The sequence below is a fragment of the Nomia melanderi genome, chromosome 4 (assembly GCF_051020985.1).
Source record: "Nomia melanderi isolate GNS246 chromosome 4, iyNomMela1, whole genome shotgun sequence".
Classification (NCBI taxonomy): Eukaryota; Metazoa; Arthropoda; class Insecta; order Hymenoptera; family Halictidae; genus Nomia; species Nomia melanderi.
The window spans coordinates 1339265-1360304 of NC_135002.1; the positions used below are offsets into that span (position 1 = coordinate 1339265).

Sequence of the window (21040 nt, forward strand, 5' to 3'; positions counted from 1 at the left end):
TAACGATAATTCATAGATAAATTAAGCGATAGAGCTGTTTTATCTGGATATTTCACATAAAGGGTACTTTGACTGCTGCGACACCGTTTTTAATCGTAAACAGATCACTGGACATGAATCTTCTTAATTTATCGAACAAACGTTTCATTGAGTGTACGAGATATAACACTAGAACTACCGGTCCAGTCAAAATGACTGGTATCGATCTTTTTGTTTCGCAATTATAGATATCCTCGAAGCACTGAATATTCGGAATGATTTTGAAAATAATTAGTTTCACTTGAATACTATAATGAATATTCATAGCGATTACATTTCAATCGTATCAAATGCTCGGTAGTTCTAGTGATTAGGAAAGTAAAGTAATCGTTACGAAGAATCTTGACTCTAGCGTTTGCTTCATTAAGAAATCGATTGCATGGGAGTTTCGATGGTTTACTTGATCAAAGCGATAAATACAACATACAAAATGTGACACCTAATATTAAATTGTTTCCTCGAATCGCAAACGTCACCATTTATCATTCATGTTTCGAAATCATCTCGAATTGCGTGAATTACATCAATCACCGATGGTCCCATTCGACGCAACCGACTAATTAACCAACCCAGACCTATCTCGAATTTCCGATCTTCCACGAAGCATCGAGAAACAATGTAACACCGAGAAAACCCGTTAAACTGCCACCGAAGTTAAGCTCCAGCGAAAGCACGAGCACATTGCCTGCGTAATACTCGTAGCGCGAGGCCGGCGGCGCAAAATGGCGGCCGCCGGGTCCTCGACAAGCGCGAACGATCGCAACACGACACCGACGAACTTTCTTGAAAAGAAAGGGGAACCTGTAAATTCTAACAGAATATTCGCGAGCGGACTGCGGACTGCGGGTCCGCATTTTTCTAGGCGGACTCGCGCGCGAGCTTATTTTTAGTACCGAGCGTCTCGTCGCGACGGAAACCGGGTCGGCGAGATTGTTAAACAAAGTCTCGAGGCTGCCGAGTTCCGATCGTCGCGTTTCCAACGACAGAGAGTTTGCCACGACAGAATCCGCGGTCCGTCGAGCAAACGCGAGAGCGCCGCAAACATGGCGGCCGCGGCGATTCCGAGGTTCCGGCTCGCGGCCGAACGATTCGACGATGTAAATAGTTCGACCGGCTGCGCGTTCCCGAGCCGAGCGAGCCCCGCCGAGCGCGATCGCGTGGAGAACCGGGGGTTGAAGCATATCACTGTCGAATCGGCCGTCCGAGCGCTCGGCGGGTCCTCGGCGCGGATCGGCGCGCGCTGTCGGCGTGCGCGTCCAAAGCGGCTCGCTCCACCGTGCAAAACCAGGGAGAATTCCACGTAATTATAGGAACGAACAAGCAATCGAGTGTCCGCGCGGTGAAAACCTGGAGGCACTCAGACGGTGGAGTTGGCCGGCTTGGCCTGCGAGCGACTCATGTGTTTCTTGAGAGAATAAACGAGTCCAACATTTGACCAGCGGTCTCTCCTTCGATCGAACATCTTCCCTGTGCATCGCTGCCCCGCTCTCCTGTCACTTCCTATGCGCGATCCGCTTTCTCGCGCCGAGATTTCACTGGACGCGTGTGCCAGTGGTGGCCAAACGCCGCTCGCGGGTCTCTCGTCGCCCACGCGAGCCACCCGCGTGTTGTACGATGCAGCGGATTATGGGGACGTGCATTTTATAGAAAGAATGGTGGGTAGAAGGAACACGGAGAATGAAATGGAGATGGAGCTGGTTTCCATGCGACAAACGGGAAATCCCGGTGCATTGGCTTTGGGTAACCCTAATCGTGTTTCTCTGACGAGTCGTACCACGATGTGAGTCTCGGTCACTTGTGGTACGAGGAACGACTGGAATGTTACTGTTTTTGTTTATAGGGCCCCAATTTTCGAAGCCCAAAAATACTTTAGGGTTGACACTTAGGCGACCGCCTAAGAAGAACTGAAACTACAACCTCCTCCATTATCTTCAGTTGAACTGATTCGATTAATTCGATTCGAAGCTGTATTCTGTAGAAACAAGAATTATTTGATGAATTGCAAATAACTGCAACAATTACGAAATAACAAAAGAAAGCATAAACAGAATAAGAGGCAACGCGTTGCCAAGTGGAAAGTGGGAGATCTTCGGCTGGCTAAGTGTCAAGCTTCACCAAATTGATCTTTCCTTTTGTTATCTAGCAAGTGTGGGATTATTTTCAATTTTAATAGAATAAAAGGCAACGCGTTGTTAAGTGAAAAGTGGGGGATCTTATTCAGTTGGCTAAGCGTTAACCGTGCAACCGACTAGACGAGGGGGTGGCCGAGCACCGCAACCGGATTTGCGTGCGAAGCGAAAGTGCTGTCTCTGGACGTGGGCCCGCGATCCTCCGCGTGTACAGTTATGAAGCGTTATCGAGACGCTCGCGAGAACCAACAAAACTCTCCTGTCTTTCTCCTCGTGGGACGTAGACACGTTTCTCTTGGTTGGAGAAACTCGGTGCAATCCGTGACCCGGGGCTTTTCGGATCACTTTTTCGCGGAGAACGATCATTTACTGAATTCCCCGAGTTTCTTCATGAAACTGTTGGTGCTTCGAACGTTGACATAAATGTCGTGCCAGTCACCGGTGACTGACGCTTCTAAATTGCTTGGGAATACTAGGACTATCAGATGGATCAACATTTCTTAGACCTTTAATTCCCTTCTCAGTACAAACTTTGCATATTTCGAAGATCTAAGAATCTTAAGGTAGTTTTCTTTAAATTCATTCAAATATTCAATATTAGAACTTGTGCAATATTCGAGCCTACAGAGTTTAAATGGTTAATATGACGCTCTATTTATTTATTCAAGAATATTTGAGAGTCATTGAAATGTCACCTTTAAATGGTACAATTGTAATACTACAAATAAATATAAAAAAAATTGTTAAAACAAGTAGAGATTGCAATAAAATAGAACGTCGAGTCTCGACATAGGAGCTGAGGGTTAAAACGGCCCCGCAGCTTTCCAAGCTAAATTCTGGGCAAAAGTTCTCCAAGGTCTCGAAATATTACTTTTAAATGGTACAATTGTGATACTACAAATAAATATAGAAAAAGTTGTTAAAACAGGTATAGATTGCAATAAAATAAAATGTCGAGTCTCGACATAGGCTAAGGGTTAGAACGCTCCCGCAGCTTTCCAAGTTAAATTCTCCAAGGTCTCGAAATATTACTTTTAAATGGTACAATTGTGACACTACAAATAAATATAGAAAAAACTGTTAAAACAGGTAGAGATTGCAATAAAATAGAACGTCGAGTCTCGACACCTATGTCCTACTGGTAAGGGTTAAAACGGTCCCGCAGCTTTCTCAGCTAAATTCTGGCCAAAAGTTCCCCAAGGTCGCGAGTATCAAGCACAGCTCTTCCGATCTAACGGCCACATTTGCATTAAATACGAGAAAACGTCTCGGTCCTCGGCTCGCAGAGGCGAATTCCTTCCGCCATGGCTCCCCTCTCGCCGGCGAGCGTATTCAGAAGGTTTTTACGGCGGGTCAGGGACGTTCCGAGAGGCGTTGCCTCCTGTAAATTTATCCTTCATGGCCGCGCTAAACCGGTGCCTCTTATTAACAGGCCGAACGTACTGGTCGAAGGTCGTTGAACCGTCCGATTCGAACTGGGAAGACGAACAGAGACACTCGAGGTGAACGATCCACCCGACCCACCACCGCGCCGGCCCGGCCGTCGTTCGAGAATTATTAATACGAGGACAAATTATACAACGCCGCGCCGCGGACTCCTCCGCCATTGGCCGTCGTTGCTCGGCGTTTCGGTGATCACCGTGTGTAGCGGAGGAGACATTCCGCGCCGTTTATTGCGGATGAACCGAGGACACCTCGGTTGGTGAACGGTACCGTTAGCCGGGCTCCGTTTCTGTGCGGTGGACCGCGAGCGGGCCCGAAACCGACGAAAGGGCCGGACGGAGACCTAAGAGAACTCCGCTTTCGAACGAGACCCTACGCGTGTCGCGATATACACGTGGCCCTCGATTTATGCGGACGAAATCGTGTACATAGAGTGGGTGGAAGGGGGAAGGGAATATTGAAGAGGAAAGCTGGTGGAAGTTTTGGAAATATATTTATTTCGCACTGATTGACGAAGGAAATAGTAGTAATGACGTTTTAGCAAACAAACGTATATTTTCTCTCCGTTTTCGAGTTATTGTGATCTTCAATAGTTTCACTAGAAACATTGAATTGGTTAACACGTTGAATTCCAAATCGAATTATAATTCACTCAATTAAACGATTATTGTTCGCAGATATCGATAATTGCTGAACAAAAAAAATAACACCAGTCGTTTTGACTGGTACGGTAGTTCTAGTGTCAACCCTTAGTAACTAATTTTTATAGTATTCCTAGCGAAAATTAGAAATGCAACATTTCTTCGATTTTTAGTATCCTTCTTAGTACAAAATTTGGATGTGTGGTAAACCGAATAATTTTAGGGTAGTTTCTTTGAGATTTATTGAAATATTTAATATTCTAACTGGTGCAATATTCGAGCCTACAGAGTTCAACGTGTTAACCAGTTAATTGTGTTCGACTAGTATACACGTGATCGTAAAGCTTGACATGAAGCTAATTCGTTCAGCGATGAATTCTTCATTTTTTCACCTAAACATGTAATTCTTCTTTGTCTCGCTTTGATCTTTCATTAAAATATACTCTCCTTGCATTCATCCTGCGCGCAGAACGAGAGGTTTGTCCAAGTAAATTCCCCAGTTAACTGGTTAAATAACGAATAAACATAGACATTCGTTTCGTCGCTCCGTTCCGATGAAATCACAAACGAAAGAATCAAGTTCGCATCGAGATGCGTCCGAGAATGAACCGATGGAATCTGTAATTCGATAACCTTCCAGCGAGCCTCAGCCGTGATGCCCTAATTAGACACGGTAAATGAATTGCTCGAGTCATTGAGAGCTGTCGGCGGGACGTAACTCGCGTCACCCTCGGAGTCGTCTCGCGGGACATTCGATCGCGGATCACGCTGCGCTTTAAGACAGTTTAAGATCAAGCGGTTCGCCGAGATTAATGTCGCCCGCGTCACGCGGAGAAGAGAGAGCAGCGGGGTCCCTCGACGGCCGGCAGCCACGAGCGATGATCTTGGAACGAGCAGCAGTCCTGGAACGTGTCACGGCTATCCGATCCATCCTTTGTAAGTTTAGTAGTCGTTTCACGGCCACCGAAATATTCCTCGGTGTTATGGCTCTTCCTTGTCCACACGAGCCGCGGCTCGTAGCTGAAGCTGCCGACCCGTAGGTGAGGAACCGTACAAGGTCCCAGGAACGTCGAGTCGCTCGCTAATGTGTCACCTTGTATCTAGGTTCCCTCCGTACGCCTTGCTACTCGTGAATCGTTCCTTTGAACCTAACGACGATGAATGTTCTAAGCTTATAATCTGAACGAAATATTAGAGAAATGAGACGAGTCATTGAGTTCCTAGTGAATTCCTTTGAACATAATGACGATCAACGTTCTGAGCTTCGAAATCTAAACGAAATATTAGAGAAATGAGACGAGTCATTGAGTTCCTAGTGAATTCCTTTGAACATAATGACGATCAACGTTCTGAGCTTCGAAATCTAAAGGAAATATTAGAAAAATGAGACGAGTCATTGAGTTTCTAAGAGAATTCCTTTGAACCTAGCGACGATTAACGTTCAACCAGAACACGTTTCGTCATCCTCGAAAGAAAGGAAAAGAGGAATCCACCGAACACTTAACAATTATGAAAATAACCTAATAGCTGCGTCGGAATCGACGAGCAGACAAATGATCCGCGGACCAAGGATTAAGCCGAATTGGTAATCGGTTTGTTCAACTGGCGAGAACACCGCCGGATAATTCCGGTCGTGGCTCAAGGATTCCACCGAAACCACCCACGCAGAAGTGGTCTGAATAGCGTCGGTTAGCGTGGTGTCGGATCATCGAGCCGGTGACCGTCAAACGCGCGTCGACGGAGAGGGACAGGGGGAAAGAGCCGTCCGGTAGGGGACAAAGAGAGCACACGTCGCTCGAACCAGGGCACGTCAAGACGGGAGCCGGTCGCGAGGAGAAAATCTCCAGGTTTCGTTGCGGTGCAACAACTTTCTTGCCTCGGATAAGTCGCGTGGGTATCGCGACCGGGCCCCGTGGAAGCGTTTCCTCGGGTTGCGACGTCGGGACGGGGTCAGGAGGGAAGTCCCGGGAACTTTCTCCACCTCCGTTGGCTCGCGACGCTCCTCCACCTTGGCCCTCTGCTCGACATCGAAAAACGAACGAACGGAACATCCCGATCGAATCGGGATTCTTGGTAATAGCTTGGCAGATCGGCGCAACCGATTCGAGCGAAGCCATTGACACGTTAACACAAAAATTTGGTTGTAACTATCAAATAGGTGAAAATGCATTCCTGAATTCTCCTTTTACGATTATTGGGAAAGATAGATCATTGTCTAGGAAATTTTTGAAGAAATTGTTTTATATGCAAATTGAGTTCCGAGTGATCGAAGTCTCGATAGATGCACTCTTGGGGTTTCTATAGGATAATTTTGAAAAGTCGAAACTAAAGTATGAATTAAAGTAAAGGTGAAAACTTGACTGCTTGCTAGCTCTAGTGTTGATAATGACTAAGTTGATAATGATGTAATGCGAAGATTGTAACGCCAAACAGTGGATAATCGTTGCTACTTTTCTTGCTACAGATACATTATCATCGACTTAGTTACGTTATTAAACATTTTCATTTCACGTCGGTTGTCTTCCGTGTTAGGATTGTTTCCTAGTCATTCAGAAGCGTCAGGCACCAGTGACCGACATGGCGCTTAACGCGTTAAATATCGCAAGAATCGCGCATCTCAAACAACTTTTTCCTTCGAAGGTAATCGCGGAAAAACTAGTGGCGACGCAGCAAAACTATAAAAGGAGAAATTCAATATAAAATGTCGACTAAGGCATCAACAAAACAGTTCCAAAGAACATTATTAATATCTCGTCAGAAAGTATCGAATATTCTTAATGAAAACCATTGCCGAGTGCAAAGGGTTGCATTCTAAATGCATAAATATTCTCGTATCACTCAACTTCTCCAATTACCGAGTTTCGTGTAGAAAATGGCCGTTCCGGCGCGCTTTGCGGGGGCCCAAATGATTCTTGCCGCTCCTACCGTGCGCCGCCCACTTGCGAGCGGCGTGAATCACGTCGTCCTAACCTCGCGTAACGAGAACGATCGCTATATTCGATTTCGCCTACGAAATTGCGATAGTAGCGCTCAAACGAATCGCTTAATGAGATTATTAGATACACAACGCGAGCTCGTTATTCGACGGACGAGAGGTTCGCGTGAGAACGCGACGGCTGAGAGTCTCTAACCGCGGAATCAACGGAAACTGTTTATTGTTCCCGGCGCGCAAACAACGCGGTGTTTGCCGCCGACTGATAACGATAAGACAGCTGTTTTCGTGTCCACAGGAACGACGCAAAAAGGAACCGCTGGTAAACAGGACGAAAAGGTGGCAATCTCGCGCGATAGCGGTTAGATCGCGCAATTAATTAAGGTTGCGGCATCCTGTGTTTTAATAGCACTTTCCGAGGAAAGAAAGTGTTTTTAATCTGCATCGTTAACACTCGACGTATTCGTGCGCCAGAAGCGTTCAACATTATTCCCGTCCACGTGGATATTCGGCTTACTGCGACGTTGAATCGATCGGAAAGTTCCGACGCTAGATTTCACCATCACGGCGGCCGCCGCCATCTTTACGGGTTTCTGCGCGCTGGGGAATACTGGCCGAAGAAGTGCTCGATTGCTTACATTTATTTGCATTATGTATTTGATTGTTCAAATTCTATCGAGATAAGGCACCGGTAATTAATCTGGTATCAGTATTTGGCCATTTTTCAGGGGAACGTAGAAAATACGGTTTAATAAGATAGAGTCTCTCTAAGACTTTGCCTTACAGTAACGTGAGACTCGAAGATTTTAAATAGAATTTAACAAACGTGAATATTACTCACTTTGAATTCTAATTAGATATTATTCTGCTATCAATGATTGTATCGTAGGAGAAACGTAACACAGAATATACATAGAGTTTCTCTTTTTTTAGTAATCATTAGCGATGAAGTTGTCTCGGTCACAGTTGGAAAATAAATCGTAGTCTAGTATATTATTATATTACTGCAGAGAATGTTTCTCGACCGGTCAACTATCGAACTACATTTTGCCTCACTGACACGTGACGTTATTCCAAACATTTCTGCATCAGCAGCAACGAACAGCAGCGTAAACACGCTTTCTTGCCCCGTCTGATGTAACAGCGCTACGGGCATCGAGTAATTTTATTCAGACAAAATAAAGAATGAAAAAAAGAACGGACGATCTCGCAAGGTGGAACGATGACCAAACACGGCCGACCACGAAAACGACGTGAAAAAAGGAAAACAAATGAATCTCACCTTCGACGGATAAAGCTCGGCGTGTTAGCGTGCCATTTACTCGCCGGCGTTTACTTACACCTGGATAAGTATTCTAATTGCGAGGCACCGCTCAATTTTCCGAGCCACTTATTATTTCTCATTCGTTGAACAACTCTGTTATCCGGGCCGCCGCTCGCATCAGCGCGCCCGCGCGCTCTCGGCCCCGGCGCTCGCGTGATTCGTCGTTAACACGATTTTATTTTATCGACTTTCTTCTGAATTTCTCCTTCGCTTCTCCGGCGAGGCAAGGAATCGTATCGCTCGGATTTCAAGCGGGCCTGAACAATCGAAAGTGATCGATACGTAGTTTTTCGGCATAGAGTATATGAAATTATAGGAAACTATTGTAGACGATTCGCCCTTTTGCGTGTTAATACTTGGGGGCCTGAGTCCAGGCCCATTGACTAATTTATGACCAAGGGGACCACCATGCCCTGAGTCACGTACGCCCTCGTCTGAAGAGTTTTCCTTTTTAGAAGAGCGTTGAGGAAAAGCAGTTAGTCGCCGTTCCTCGTTAGAGCCACATCGCGTAATAAATATATTTAACCTGACTATGGACTTAGAGAACTAGAGGAAACTATGGAGAACTATAAGGAACTATGGAGAACTAGAGGGAACTATGGAGAACTGGAGAGAACTATAGAGGACTATAGAGAATTATAGAAAACTAGAGAAAACTGCAGAGAACTACAGAGAACTATAATGGTAATTCTTAAGTAATAATTAAGAATTAACATTATCATTATTAATAGCAGATTATAAGAGCTACTAAATGAATTCTCGGCGAGAGACGTCTTCCGTGTCATTGAAGCTGACAGCTTCTCGCTGCCGTCCGCCACGGAGGCTTAACAAATTCACACGTTTCAGGTAATTGCTCGCTGTTGGCGGACCGATTACGATAGACGTCCCACTTTTTCGAATCGCGGCGAGTCCTTGCGTCTGTTCACGGGCCGCCATGTTTCTTTTTATCTCGCGCTGAAAGGACGTTGTCGACGGAACGAAAGGATATGTCATTTTTCGAAATGACTCGGGATACGTGTCAATTTGGGCGTGACTGCAGCCAGTAACGACTCTGCCGAATCTCGGAATTAATTTCCACCGCAAGAAATTTAAATAAGTCGTCCAGAAGCCAATGCTGTTAAGCGCAGAAAAGAAACATCGAGAAAATTAACTCGAGATTTCTAGCCTATAGAAAACGAAGCAACGAGTAAATGCTTTAACAACTAAAAAGGATCTTATTTATTACCATTACTAACAATTACACACTAAATCTTAAACTCCGCAATTTCTCTGCACCGAATCGACCGCGTCGCCGCGTCTCTCGACTGCGAAGGGTTAATTTAACCAATTAATTGTGTTCGACGAGTATACATCCTAAAGCTTGACACAATTCTAACTTCATCTAAAATGCTAATTACATCACTAATTCATCTCTTTCAGCGATGAATTCTCTATTTCCTCACATAAACAAGTAATTCCTCTTTGCCTCGCTTTAATCTTTCATTCAAATATACCCTCTTTGCATTCATCCTGCATTCAACGAGTAAACACTCCATTTTTTTACTTCATTACGCGCAGAATTTAGCTTTTCCAACTAAATTCCAGTTAACCGGTGAAACGCAATGGCAATTAAAATCTCCGTGAAACGGACGGTTCTCCCCGCGAGCTAACGCCGATGCAAACGGTCGGCCGGTGGTCTCGCTAGGGACGGAGTCATCAAATATTCCGGAGGTAGGTTAGGCCATTGCCAATTGAGAAATCAAACGGAAGACGCGAACGTGGCCGCTCGTCCGATTGCGACACGCGCAGCGTGCTGCCCGCGCGTTACGTCGATTCCTGCTTTATCAGCTCGCGAGCGGCGCGACCGTTTCGGCGGAACACCCGCGCGTCATTCGGCTAACGCCGCGGTCATTATCGGGGAAAACGTGTTTATCGCGGACGGATCGGCTCGCGTTAATCGGGGATCCTCCGGAGCGTTGACGCAAAAGTTCACGTTTCGCCATCCGGGCTATCGTGGACGCGGCACGATTAAGCGGAAACACGTGAACGACGGTTAGATTTATGCCGCATAGAAACCGGAGGCGTGGAATTCCTCGGACCGTTTTATCTCGTCGCCTTGGAATATCGAATGGGCGTCGCGATGGGCTTTTGAAACTGAATTTCATTATTCGGACGATGGGAGATGAGCATCTTTTGAAACGCCGCGGAACGGGGCCCGCGGGAATTCGAAATTTGTTTCTAATGGGGTGATTAAGAATTCATGTTACCAGTGGAGATACTTTGCGGTTGTGTTGATTGTCGGGGGGAATTGAAGTGCTTGTACTTGGAGATGGTAATCTTTCTTTCGGAATTGACGATTTAGAGTAACAACTTTGGTTAGTTTCTTAGGGAATGATTAAGAATTAAAGTTACGAATGGAGATATATTGATTGTTCGTGCAGAGTAATTGAAGTGTTTGTACTTGGAGATGATAATCTTCCTTTTAAGTCGGAATTGACGATTTAGAGTAACAACTTCGATTAGTTTCTTATAGAATGATTAATCAGAATTAAAGTTACGAATGGAGGCACTTCGATTGTAATGACGGCTGCCGATTGTTCGTGCAGAGTAATCGAAGTATTTATACCTGAAGATGATAATCTGTCATTTAAGTCGGAATTAACACTTTAGATTAATAACTTGGATTAGTTTCTTATGGGATGATTAATCAGAATTAAAGTTACGAATGGGAACACTTCGATTGTAATGAAGGTTGTCAGTTAACAAGAATAATCGAAGTATTTATACCTGAAGATGATAATCTGTCATTTAAGCCGGAATTAACACTTTAGATTAACTTCGATTAGTTTCTCACGAAATGATTAATCAGAATTAAGGTTACGAATGGAGATATATTGTTCGTGCAGAGTAATCGAAGTATTTATACCAGAAGATGACAATCTGTCATTTAAGTAGGAATTAACACTTTCAACTCACAATTTAGATTAGTTCCTTATGGAATGATTAATCAGAATTAAAGTTACGAATGGGAACACTTCGATTATAACACCGGTTATCAATTATCAAGAATAATTGAAATGTTCATACCCAAAGATGATAATCTATCTTTCAAGAGTTCACACTAGAGCTGCTCGACAGTAGATTGAAATAACCCAAACTTCTTTTTCCTTCCAGCAAATAATGCATTGTTAGAGATGATACCGCCTTAAATAAGATAGTTGCGAAAGAAGTCTCGAGACAAGGGGTTAAGCATCTCGGATACTACGTCGCAGTTGCCGATTCATCGGCAATCAATGAAGCGCGGTGTTATCAGCAGCGTGCGGAATTAATAATGTAATTTATGCGATAGGAGGACGTATTTCCACCGAGGAATATCGGCCCGCTGAAATTTCCCTGGATTATCGCGATTTATCGTAGCATTCCGCGAAGGTCCTTAAGACGGTCGTTGCTTATCGCGCCTCTGGAACGTGGCTCGTAGTAACACCACCGACGTGTTATAAGTATACGCGATAACTACATTCTTATGCATTCACGAGATATTCGAAAGTACAAAATTGCACAGAATGCGCACCGCGTAAAAGAAACATCGAATATCCAGTACTCCTCGCGGTATCTCGCAGGAAAACTCATTTTCATTTTAATCCTGTCTTTCTAATTCTCTCCTCGGCGTGTTCGCCAATCTTCATAGTTAATATTCAGTTAAACGCAACGGATCTTCGTGAAATCCAGAATGGAACTCCAGAAAATCTCAGCTTTCTACACCTAAGACGATATTTTACAATTTCAAATACAAGTGATTTAATACAGATTTCATCCGTCGACGAATACCAATGCAATTACTAGTAAATATTAGTAACAACTAATTATTCCTCATACAATTCTTAATAGTTGACCCTAGAACTCTAGAAAACAGTCTCAGCTTCCTATATCTAACACAATATTTTACAATTTCAAATACAAGTAATTTAATAAAGATTTTATTCATCGACGAATACCAATGCAATTGCTAGTAAAGAATATTAGTAACTAATTATTCCTCATACAGTTCTTAACAGTTGACCCTAGAACTCCAGAAAGCAATCTCAGCTTTCTACACCTAACACAATATTTTACAATTTCAAATACAAGCAATTTTTTAGTGCAATATTGAAGTCTACAGAGTTCAAAGAATTATTTGATCGAAAACAATGAAACTACAATGAATCAGTAAAAACAAATATGAAACGAAACGTCGACGTTCCTCCGCAAAGGGTTACATCTACGTAAACATCCGCAGAAATCTAGTCGCAAGCGATTCGATTCGCGCAATTGACAGGAAGTCTACAGAGTTCAAAGGGTTAAATGATCGAAAGCAATGAATCAGTGAAAACAAATATGAAACGAAACGTCGACGTTGCGAAGGGTTAGATTTCCGTAAACATCCGCAGAATCTAGCGAATCCGATTCGCGCAATTGACAGGAAGTCTACAGAGTTCAAAGGGTTAAATGATCGAAAGCAATGAATCAGTAAAAACAAATATGCAACGAAACGTCGACGTAGCGAAGGGTTAGATTTCCGTAAACATCCGCAGAATCTAGCGAATCCGATTCGCGCAATTGACAGGAAAGCCGGCTTGATGGACGCGATAGCCGCGCGCTTTCCGATCGCTGTCTATTCTCGGTTTATTCTTGGTCCGGCGGGGCGACCGACAACGCAGAAACGAGAGCTAATGCGAATTTACGCGCGGCGTGGGTGAGCCGCGAACGAACGACTTATATTTAGCGAGCCGTACGTTAACGTCAGGTATATATCGCTTTATTGCAACGCCGCGGCGCACAGTTGCCTGCGAACGTAACCCCGAAATTCGACTATTCGCATCACGAAAATTGAAGGTTACCGATGCGTGACTAAGTAGTTCCTATACGAAACGATTTACATTTGAAAAATAACGATCTCGTGCGAATCAATGCCGTTTCTCTGTTTCTATTAGCAAAACGTTAACGTTTCTCTGTTGCATCGTTGAGAAGTGGCAGTATCGGTTCGTAGAATCACATGGAGCTTATTTATTTCTTTTCCTTGTAATTATTTATTCTTAGTTTTCTTATTGCCTGCCTGAAACTGGAAGAATGTAACAATCGCGTTATTTAACATTTGTTTTTGTAGAAATACGAAAAAAGCGCGATCGCACGGTTTGCCGTTTGTCGACCGGTTTTCGCGAAAACCGTAGAACTCGAACGATTAATCACAAAAAGGTGCGAGTTTGAACTTAAGTTCAAGTAGAAGATACTCGCCGACAGCTCGTGAAGTTATAAAAATTGTATATTTAACGTTATTTCGTATGGTAGACAAAGAATCTGCAGGAACTTATAGAAATACCTAATGTAACGTTGGAATCGAAGCGCAAAGTACCCATTGTTATTGAAAAACTTCTATAATACCTCCGTAACGCGAACAACAATTTAACCAGCACGTGCTCACCATTGTACTTTACAACTTTCGTCTGAAACATTTGTTCGTATCACTCGTACTTTTCGAGTTATCGAGTTTTGACCAGCAAACGGCGAAATGGCCGCCATTGTGCGGCCGTTGCTCGCTGCTGCTCTCGTTCACCCCGGTCACGCTTTCTCCGGCCGGTCCGGGACAGAACTCTGCTTTTCCATTTATACAATCCGCGGCAATTATATTTCAGTGCGTCGTGAAAGCGATTCTTGTGGCTCGTATCGAACGATCGCTTCTCTGCGCCCGTATCGCCGTCCGTGCGGATGGAAATTCGTGGAATTCACGCTGCACTCGGGAACACGTCGATTCGACGGATATTGAATTTTGTGAACATTGCTTAGTTAATTGTCGATATTTATTGACATAACAAGGCAACTGTTGTTTCAATCGTGCAGCTTTGAATCCCTAGCTTCCACGATGAAACGAACGTCGAATTTTCGAAGACCAATAGGATGCTTGTAAACCTAGTATCAACCGTTTATGACGAACATTCTTTAATTTCGAGAAATGTTTATTAAGTTTCTGGATTCAGAGTATCGCGAGAGGAAGCAGGGAGGTTTCTGAAAAGTTGAAACTAGATTTCGTGGACTTCGTAGTTTAAGCAGTTAAATTGACTTTCCAAAATTCTTCCATAGCAACTTCAAGAGTGCATCTATCGAGACTTTGATTCACAATTCAGTTTGCGTATTGCTAAGTGAATTTCTTGAATAATTTTTCAGAGAAATATCGGTTATCTTTTTAATAATTGTAAAAACAATTCATCTCGAACATTTCATCTCGCCGAAACGTCGACGTTCGTCCGCAAAGGTTTAACCCTTTGCAGTCAGGATTTTTTGAAACTTGAGAACTCGTCCACGAAAATGTTGAGTTATGTATCAGTGTCTTAAACATTAGAAAAAAAACCACGTATCTCGTTATTTGAGCAATTAAATTATTCATTTGCTGCTTTCGAATTTAGATATGAAAGCTCGGAGTCGCCATTACGGCGGCATTCGTCCGCGAAGGGTTAATACGCCTGCGAGCTGCCGTCAGGAATCGAAGTTTCGTCGACGAGCATCGTTCCTACCGATACGAGGTCCGTGTTATCGCCGAGAGCAGACAGACGAGAGAACAAGAGAGTATTTAAGCTTTTGTTCTTAACGTCGGCTGATGCGTACAAGATTATTCGACCGTGGAGCCAATGATACGCGGAGCATCAAGGACGGATCGTTCCTTTCCTGCAACCACGGTTCCCCCTGCTACTTATCCCGTCCGTCTGTCCGTCTGTACGCTCGTCCTTGCCTCGCTCCTCGCCTCCGTGCGATTATATTTTAGGTAATCTAACCCAGTGGTGCTTAACCCTTTCTTGCTCGCGGCTCGGTTGAAGATAAAAAGAAGAAGATAAAAGAAAACTCAAGGAAAAGACCTAAAGAAAATTTAATGAAATACCAGCAGGTGTGGTTTCTCGATTTTTATTATTAATCGCGTGGAATATATCTTCAAGCCTTATTAGTAACCCTATGGGACGTATGCTTATTAAATATAATGAAGATGAAGAATCTTGGGATTTTCTGGAGAATTCTTTGGTCCATATCTGAGAGGAATGATAAATGTTATATTTATTTATATATGTTCATATAATTTATATTTAGGTGAACGTTTCCATATACAAAGGAAATTTTATGAAATATCTGCAGATGTGATTTTTCAATTTTTATTACTAATCGTGTTGAATATATCTTCAAGCCTTATTAGTAACCCTATGGGACTTATGCTTATTAAATATAATAACGATAAACAAACGTGTGATTTTCTGAAGAATTCTTTAGTCCAATTTCTGAGAGAAATGATAAATATGTTATATTGATTTATACATATGCTTCGAAGATAAGAAACGACCCAATTTCGGGTCGCGACCGGTAGCTTAGGAACCACTGATCTAACCTGACGACGGTGACCCTGGGGAGCAACGTGTTCTAAGCACGGGTTCAGGGATCAGGCATCGGTTCGAACGCGGCGAGTCAATTTCTGGCTGGCTAATTTTAAACCGTCCCGGACAGTGAACGTCGTTTGTTTGTCATTGTTGGGAGGGTGCATTTATGGGGCCGTGGCACTCTGTGAAGGCGAATTGAAGGATGAGAGTTTCTGTCGTTCGTCAATTATTAAACCTTTGCACTCCACAGGCGCCTCTAAGTCATCAAATGATTTTACACAGCAAAACTGTACACTTTGATATTTAACCCTTTGCACTCTCATCACTTGATTTCATACAGTAAAACTATAAAATTTGATATTTAATATTATATAATATTAAATATTATTATATTATAATATATAATTATATAATATTATAATTTCCTATAATGCATCATTTTGAGATGATGCGTATTTCTCGTCGACTTAGTTTCACAAAATATTGATTTTATCTCATCAAAAAATGTTAAAATATTTCTAGTAAAAAACTTCCGAGTGCAAAGGGTTAATATTAAGTTATAAAATATTAGATGATAGATTCTTTTTAGTAGAAATAGAAACAAAGGGAAGGATGAAAATTGAGAAATCAATTAATTGGACAATATGGGAATTGATATAAATTCAGTGAACAAAAGAAAACGTTGAATTTGAAATCCTGTCATTTGATTGGTTCGCAGTTAGTGTTAAATTCGTTTAATTAACTTGAAAGCGTTTGCGTTGTGTTTAGTAATTAATTTACAATTCTTTGTGCAACAAAGAACTGGGAAGATAAAGTTATAAATAAATAAAGAAGGGAACCGTTAAGAAAAATTGTTCACCGACACTGAGGAATTTACTGGAAATATGAATTGAATGAAAAGATGGTTGTTAGAATGATATTGATATATCTGTAATTTTCATGAATTAATTTTATTCATTTATAATATACTCGTGTTTAAATCCGTTAATCGAATGGCTAACGGAACGTTGAATTCAAAAATTTGATTTCGAAAAGATCGAATCGATATTAGTCGATTGTCGAGCGTCGTCGAGCGTCGTCGAGCTATCGAGATATCGAAGATCGAAACGGTGAAAGCATGTAATGGCGGACGGTGGACGCCAGTAACAGCTGTTCTGGTGTCTAATAGTTGCTCCGACGCGAGTTGTGCCGTCTCGTTTTAATCCCGGACTATATAATTCGTCCCGCGGGCTCGAGAAATATAGGTTAGAATATTTTACGTTCCGATATATTGATAGTTAGTACGAGTAACGTACTAAGAAATCTCGCTGCACCTCGACGACTTTTCTACCGTGTATGTTCGTGCTGATAGTTTCGGCCTATAAAGCTGATGGACTAAAAGATTTGTTGATCTTTTAGAGAACACGTAAAGATGTCTAACAGCAACGCTAACAAAGGACCGATTCCGCCTCGATGGCTTCATTGTCCAAGGAAAGCGATCCGTTTAATTCAAAACAAGTTTCTGGCCTTTAAAACACCGCTGTCATCCGCATTTGACAGCCAAGTACCAGAAGAATGTCGTTTCACAGTGGACATGCTCTTCGCCTCTTTGAAGAGCCAGAAACTGAAAATGGGCCTATGGATCGATCTGACAAACACCACAAGGTTTTACGATAAGAAAGCCTTAGAAGAGTACGGCTGTAAATACTTGAAACTACAGTGCAGAGGCCACGGCGAAACTCCGTCTGAAGAACAGACGAAAACATTTGTGCAAGTCTGCAAGAATTTCATATTGTACAATCCATTGAAGATTATTGGTGTGCATTGTACGCACGGTTTCAACAGAACTGGCTTCCTTATCATAAGCTACTTAGTAGAGAACGACGGTACTAGTGTAGATGCTGGCCTGGTCGAATTCGCCACTGTGAGACCACCGGGTATCTATAAAGCAGATTATATTCAAGAATTATTCAGGAGATACGACGATATAGAGGATGCTCCAGATCCACCTCCTAGGCCAGCTTGGTGTTTGGAGTACGATGACTCGAACGTAGAAGATTCTGATGGAGGTCCTAGTACAGAAATTGATAAGTATAGTCAAGAACCTCCACAGAAAAAGAGACGCGAATTTCACAATAAAAATCCAGTATTCATGGCTGGTGTACCTGGTGTTACTCCAATATTAGAAGAAAGAAAATTAAGTAGAGTACAAAGACGTGTTCAAGAGATATGTTCATGGGGATCAACGGGCTTCCCAGGCTCCCAACCTGTTTCCATGGATGAGGATAATATTAGGTTGTTACATGAAAAACCATATAGGGTATCTTGGAAGGCAGATGGAACCAGGTTAGATATACGTATAAAGTATACGTAATTGTAATGTGAGATATATGCATTTGAAGTATTCAGAATGTTCTTAACATTCATTGTCTGTATTCACCTAGGTACATGATGATGATACAAGGAAACGGAGAAATTTATTTTGTAGATAGAGACAATAGTGTGTTTCAAGTTAGCGGATTGTCTTTCCCACATCCCAGAGATGTGAACAGAAATCTTGAAGACACTTTGTTGGATGGTGTAAGTAGTATTTATTAGAGGATTTATAGATTGTTCATCCGTTTATCGCATTTCCCCTTTTCCTGTATGTAGGAAATGGTAATTGATAAGGCAGATGGTACAGATATCCCAAGATACTTAGTTTATGACGTAATTATGTATGATGGGGAAGATCAGAGTAAATTACCATTTCACCCTAACCGTTATTACATCATTGAGAAAAAGATTATGGGTGGCAGACACAAAGCACTCAGAGAAGGAAGACTTCGGAAAGAAAGGGAACCTTTCTCAGTACGATTGAAATTCTTTTGGGATGTTACACAGGCAGGTAGCCTATTAAGCGAAAAGTTTGCCAAACAACTGGGCCATGAACCTGATGGTTTGATATTCCAACCCTCCAAGGAACCGTATTGTCCAGGGATTTCTAGAGAAGTCTTGAAATGGAAACCTTTGTCACTGAACTCGGTGGATTTCAAATTGAAAATAGTTACTGAATCCGGGATAGGAATTGTTTCGAAGAAGGTCGGACACCTCTATGTGGGTGGACTGAATGTGCCATTCAGTAAAATGAAAGTCACCAAAGAAATAAAGGACTTGAATAACGCAATTATAGAGTGTAAATTCGAAAACGGCCAATGGGTATTTATGCGTGAAAGAACGGACAAATCGTTCCCGAATTCTAAGAACACAGCCGAATCCGTATGTAAAAGCATTGGTAAACCTATCACGACCGAACGACTTATAAGCTACATCGACAGTCATAGATTTTTGCAAGACGATTCCGATCTTATGCCACCACCTAGTAAAAGGAGATGATCAGACCACTCCGGTTAATTAAGCGAAACTTCGTCAATATTATTATTTACTTAAGATTTAAAAATGCTATATTTATCATGACATTTAAAGCAGTTTACATGAATAAGATACTGTTACGTAGATCATTTTACTAATTTTAAATTGTTTTAATTGCCGCAGCGACGACGTACACACCTAAAACTGTTCAAACAATAAAGAAACCTCTGTAATAAGTCATGCGTAATTATTTTTCCGCTCCTTTCATTATCTAATAAGGCTATTCATTGTCTGCATTATTTACAAAGAATCTTACATTGCAATTTATTATTTATCTTTATTTCAGACAGGACCGTGTTACTTTGGAATACGAAAGAGCTTACAAAACGGGAAAAAAAATCTCTACGTGTGAATATTGAGTTTGATCATGCAACATTGATCCGCTGGTCTCCGGATGGTAAAGCTTTCATCATACACAAAGATGTTGCAAACACTATTGAGGTGTACAAGATCACTAAGAAGCCAGATGGAACATTAGCTTCAGCAGCGAAAACCCTGGAATTTCCAAAGGTATTTTCCAAATAAACTCAAGTTCCTTTTCGCTAACAATGTATTCACATTATATTATGTATATTTTAGAAACATACTGATGATGTTATTGGTATGGACATTGCGTGCACAGGAAAATACATAATCACATGCAGCAAAGCAAATGATCTGATAATATGGGATCTGAAGGGTCAGATACTTGCAACAATAGAATTGTATCTGGGATCTATTTACAGAGCACGTGTATCACCTTGTGGACGTTTCGTTGCCGCTTCTGGTAGTAGCTTATTAATGTCTATATAAATATATAAAAATTATTTTATTAACATATCACCGTTTATTTTTCAGGATTTACACCAGATGTGAACGTATTCGAAGTCGCCTTTACCAAATCTGGTGATTTTAAACAGGTTTCAAAAGCTTTCGACCTTGCTGGCCATTCATCTGGAATATTTGACTTCACCTTCAGCACCGACAGTAGCCACATGGCTACTGTGTCAAAGGACGGGACTTATCGTTTATACAATACAAAAAGTAATGGCACAATTAACATCATGCCAATAAAATCGATCAAGATTGGACTCTATTAACTTGTGTATTTGCAGTTGAGTTTGAGAAAGGAGAAGATCCCCGTGTACTGCTATCCGGGTCATGGGACACCGCAGCGACAGCTAACATTGCACTCTCTCCTAACACAGAAGTTCTGGCAATAGCTCATGGTTCCTCGTTAAGTTTTTATTCGACGGTTACCGGCTCCCTTGACAGTACCATAGAAGACATTTTTCTGGGTACCATTTTTTAATTCTTCTTTCATACTATGCACTCAACGTTTACTCATTGATACGTTGAAAATTCCAGGTCCTATCACTTGTCTGGCCTTCGACGCGTTAGGGGAGTACATCTTGGTTGCCGGAGACAAAAGCATAAAAGTCTTCCACAATATAACCGGCTACCGAGCGGCCATTGAATCGGCGAAACGCAAGCTTGCGCAAAAGCAGACGTCCGCTACGAAGGAACGCTTGGAGGGACTCATCGTCAGCAACCGGAAGTTCCTCCAAGAGATGAATGAAAAGTGTCCTGAATGATACGATTATGAAGTTTTCTCTTTCCATGGTGAAGAATCGCGAGATTGAGATTATATCTAAAAATTGCATTTCTCCTATGCAAACAAAAAAATCATTTATAACATAATTTTTTAATGTACTTGAATAAAGGGGTTCATATGAATATTCGTCTGTTCAGTGATACAATTTATGCTTCGTGTGGCTTCATTGTTTTCGTGA

The 21040-nt window shown here is 42.2% G+C and overlaps 2 protein-coding genes across 3 annotated transcripts in view; both read left to right on the forward strand.

The window, feature by feature from the left end:
• LOC116428246 (mRNA-capping-enzyme) overlaps nt 1-20984 on the forward strand; it is an 82495-nt gene extending 61511 nt beyond the window's left edge. The window contains exons 2-6 of the mRNA XM_076367446.1: nt 19555-19778; nt 19848-20034; nt 20106-20291; nt 20363-20545; nt 20616-20984. Of these exons, the coding sequence (XP_076223561.1) occupies nt 19555-19778; nt 19848-20034; nt 20106-20291; nt 20363-20545; nt 20616-20842 (1007 nt within the window). The 3' untranslated portion in view covers nt 20843-20984. The remainder of the gene's footprint in view (nt 1-19554; nt 19779-19847; nt 20035-20105; nt 20292-20362; nt 20546-20615) is intronic.
• Nucleotides 16828-19444, forward strand: LOC143174494 (mRNA-capping enzyme-like). Of its 2 annotated transcripts, XM_076367442.1 has the most exons (4): nt 16831-17122; nt 17277-18203; nt 18302-18437; nt 18510-19444. In XM_076367442.1, the coding sequence occupies exons 2-4, from the start codon at nt 17290-17292 to the stop codon at nt 19230-19232; spliced, it is 1773 nt and encodes a 590-aa protein (XP_076223557.1). In that variant the 5' UTR covers nt 16831-17122; nt 17277-17289; the 3' UTR covers nt 19233-19444. The 2 variants fall into 2 exon arrangements, with proteins under 2 accessions (XP_076223556.1, XP_076223557.1); XM_076367441.1 differs by having other exon boundaries at nt 16828-18203.
• Nucleotides 20985-21040: the final 56 nt, after the last annotated feature.

Bases quoted from the DNA above. Each gene is read 5' to 3' on its own strand.
- LOC143174494 (XM_076367441.1), top strand. From the start codon at position 17,290: ATGTCTAACAGCAACGCTAACAAAGGACCGATTCCGCCTCGATGGCTT. The intron at 18,204-18,301 runs GTTAGATATACG...GTATTCACCTAG, and splicing joins TGGAAGGCAGATGGAACCAG to GTACATGATGATGATACAAG. The intron at 18,438-18,509 runs GTAAGTAGTATT...TCCTGTATGTAG, and splicing joins AAGACACTTTGTTGGATGGT to GAAATGGTAATTGATAAGGC.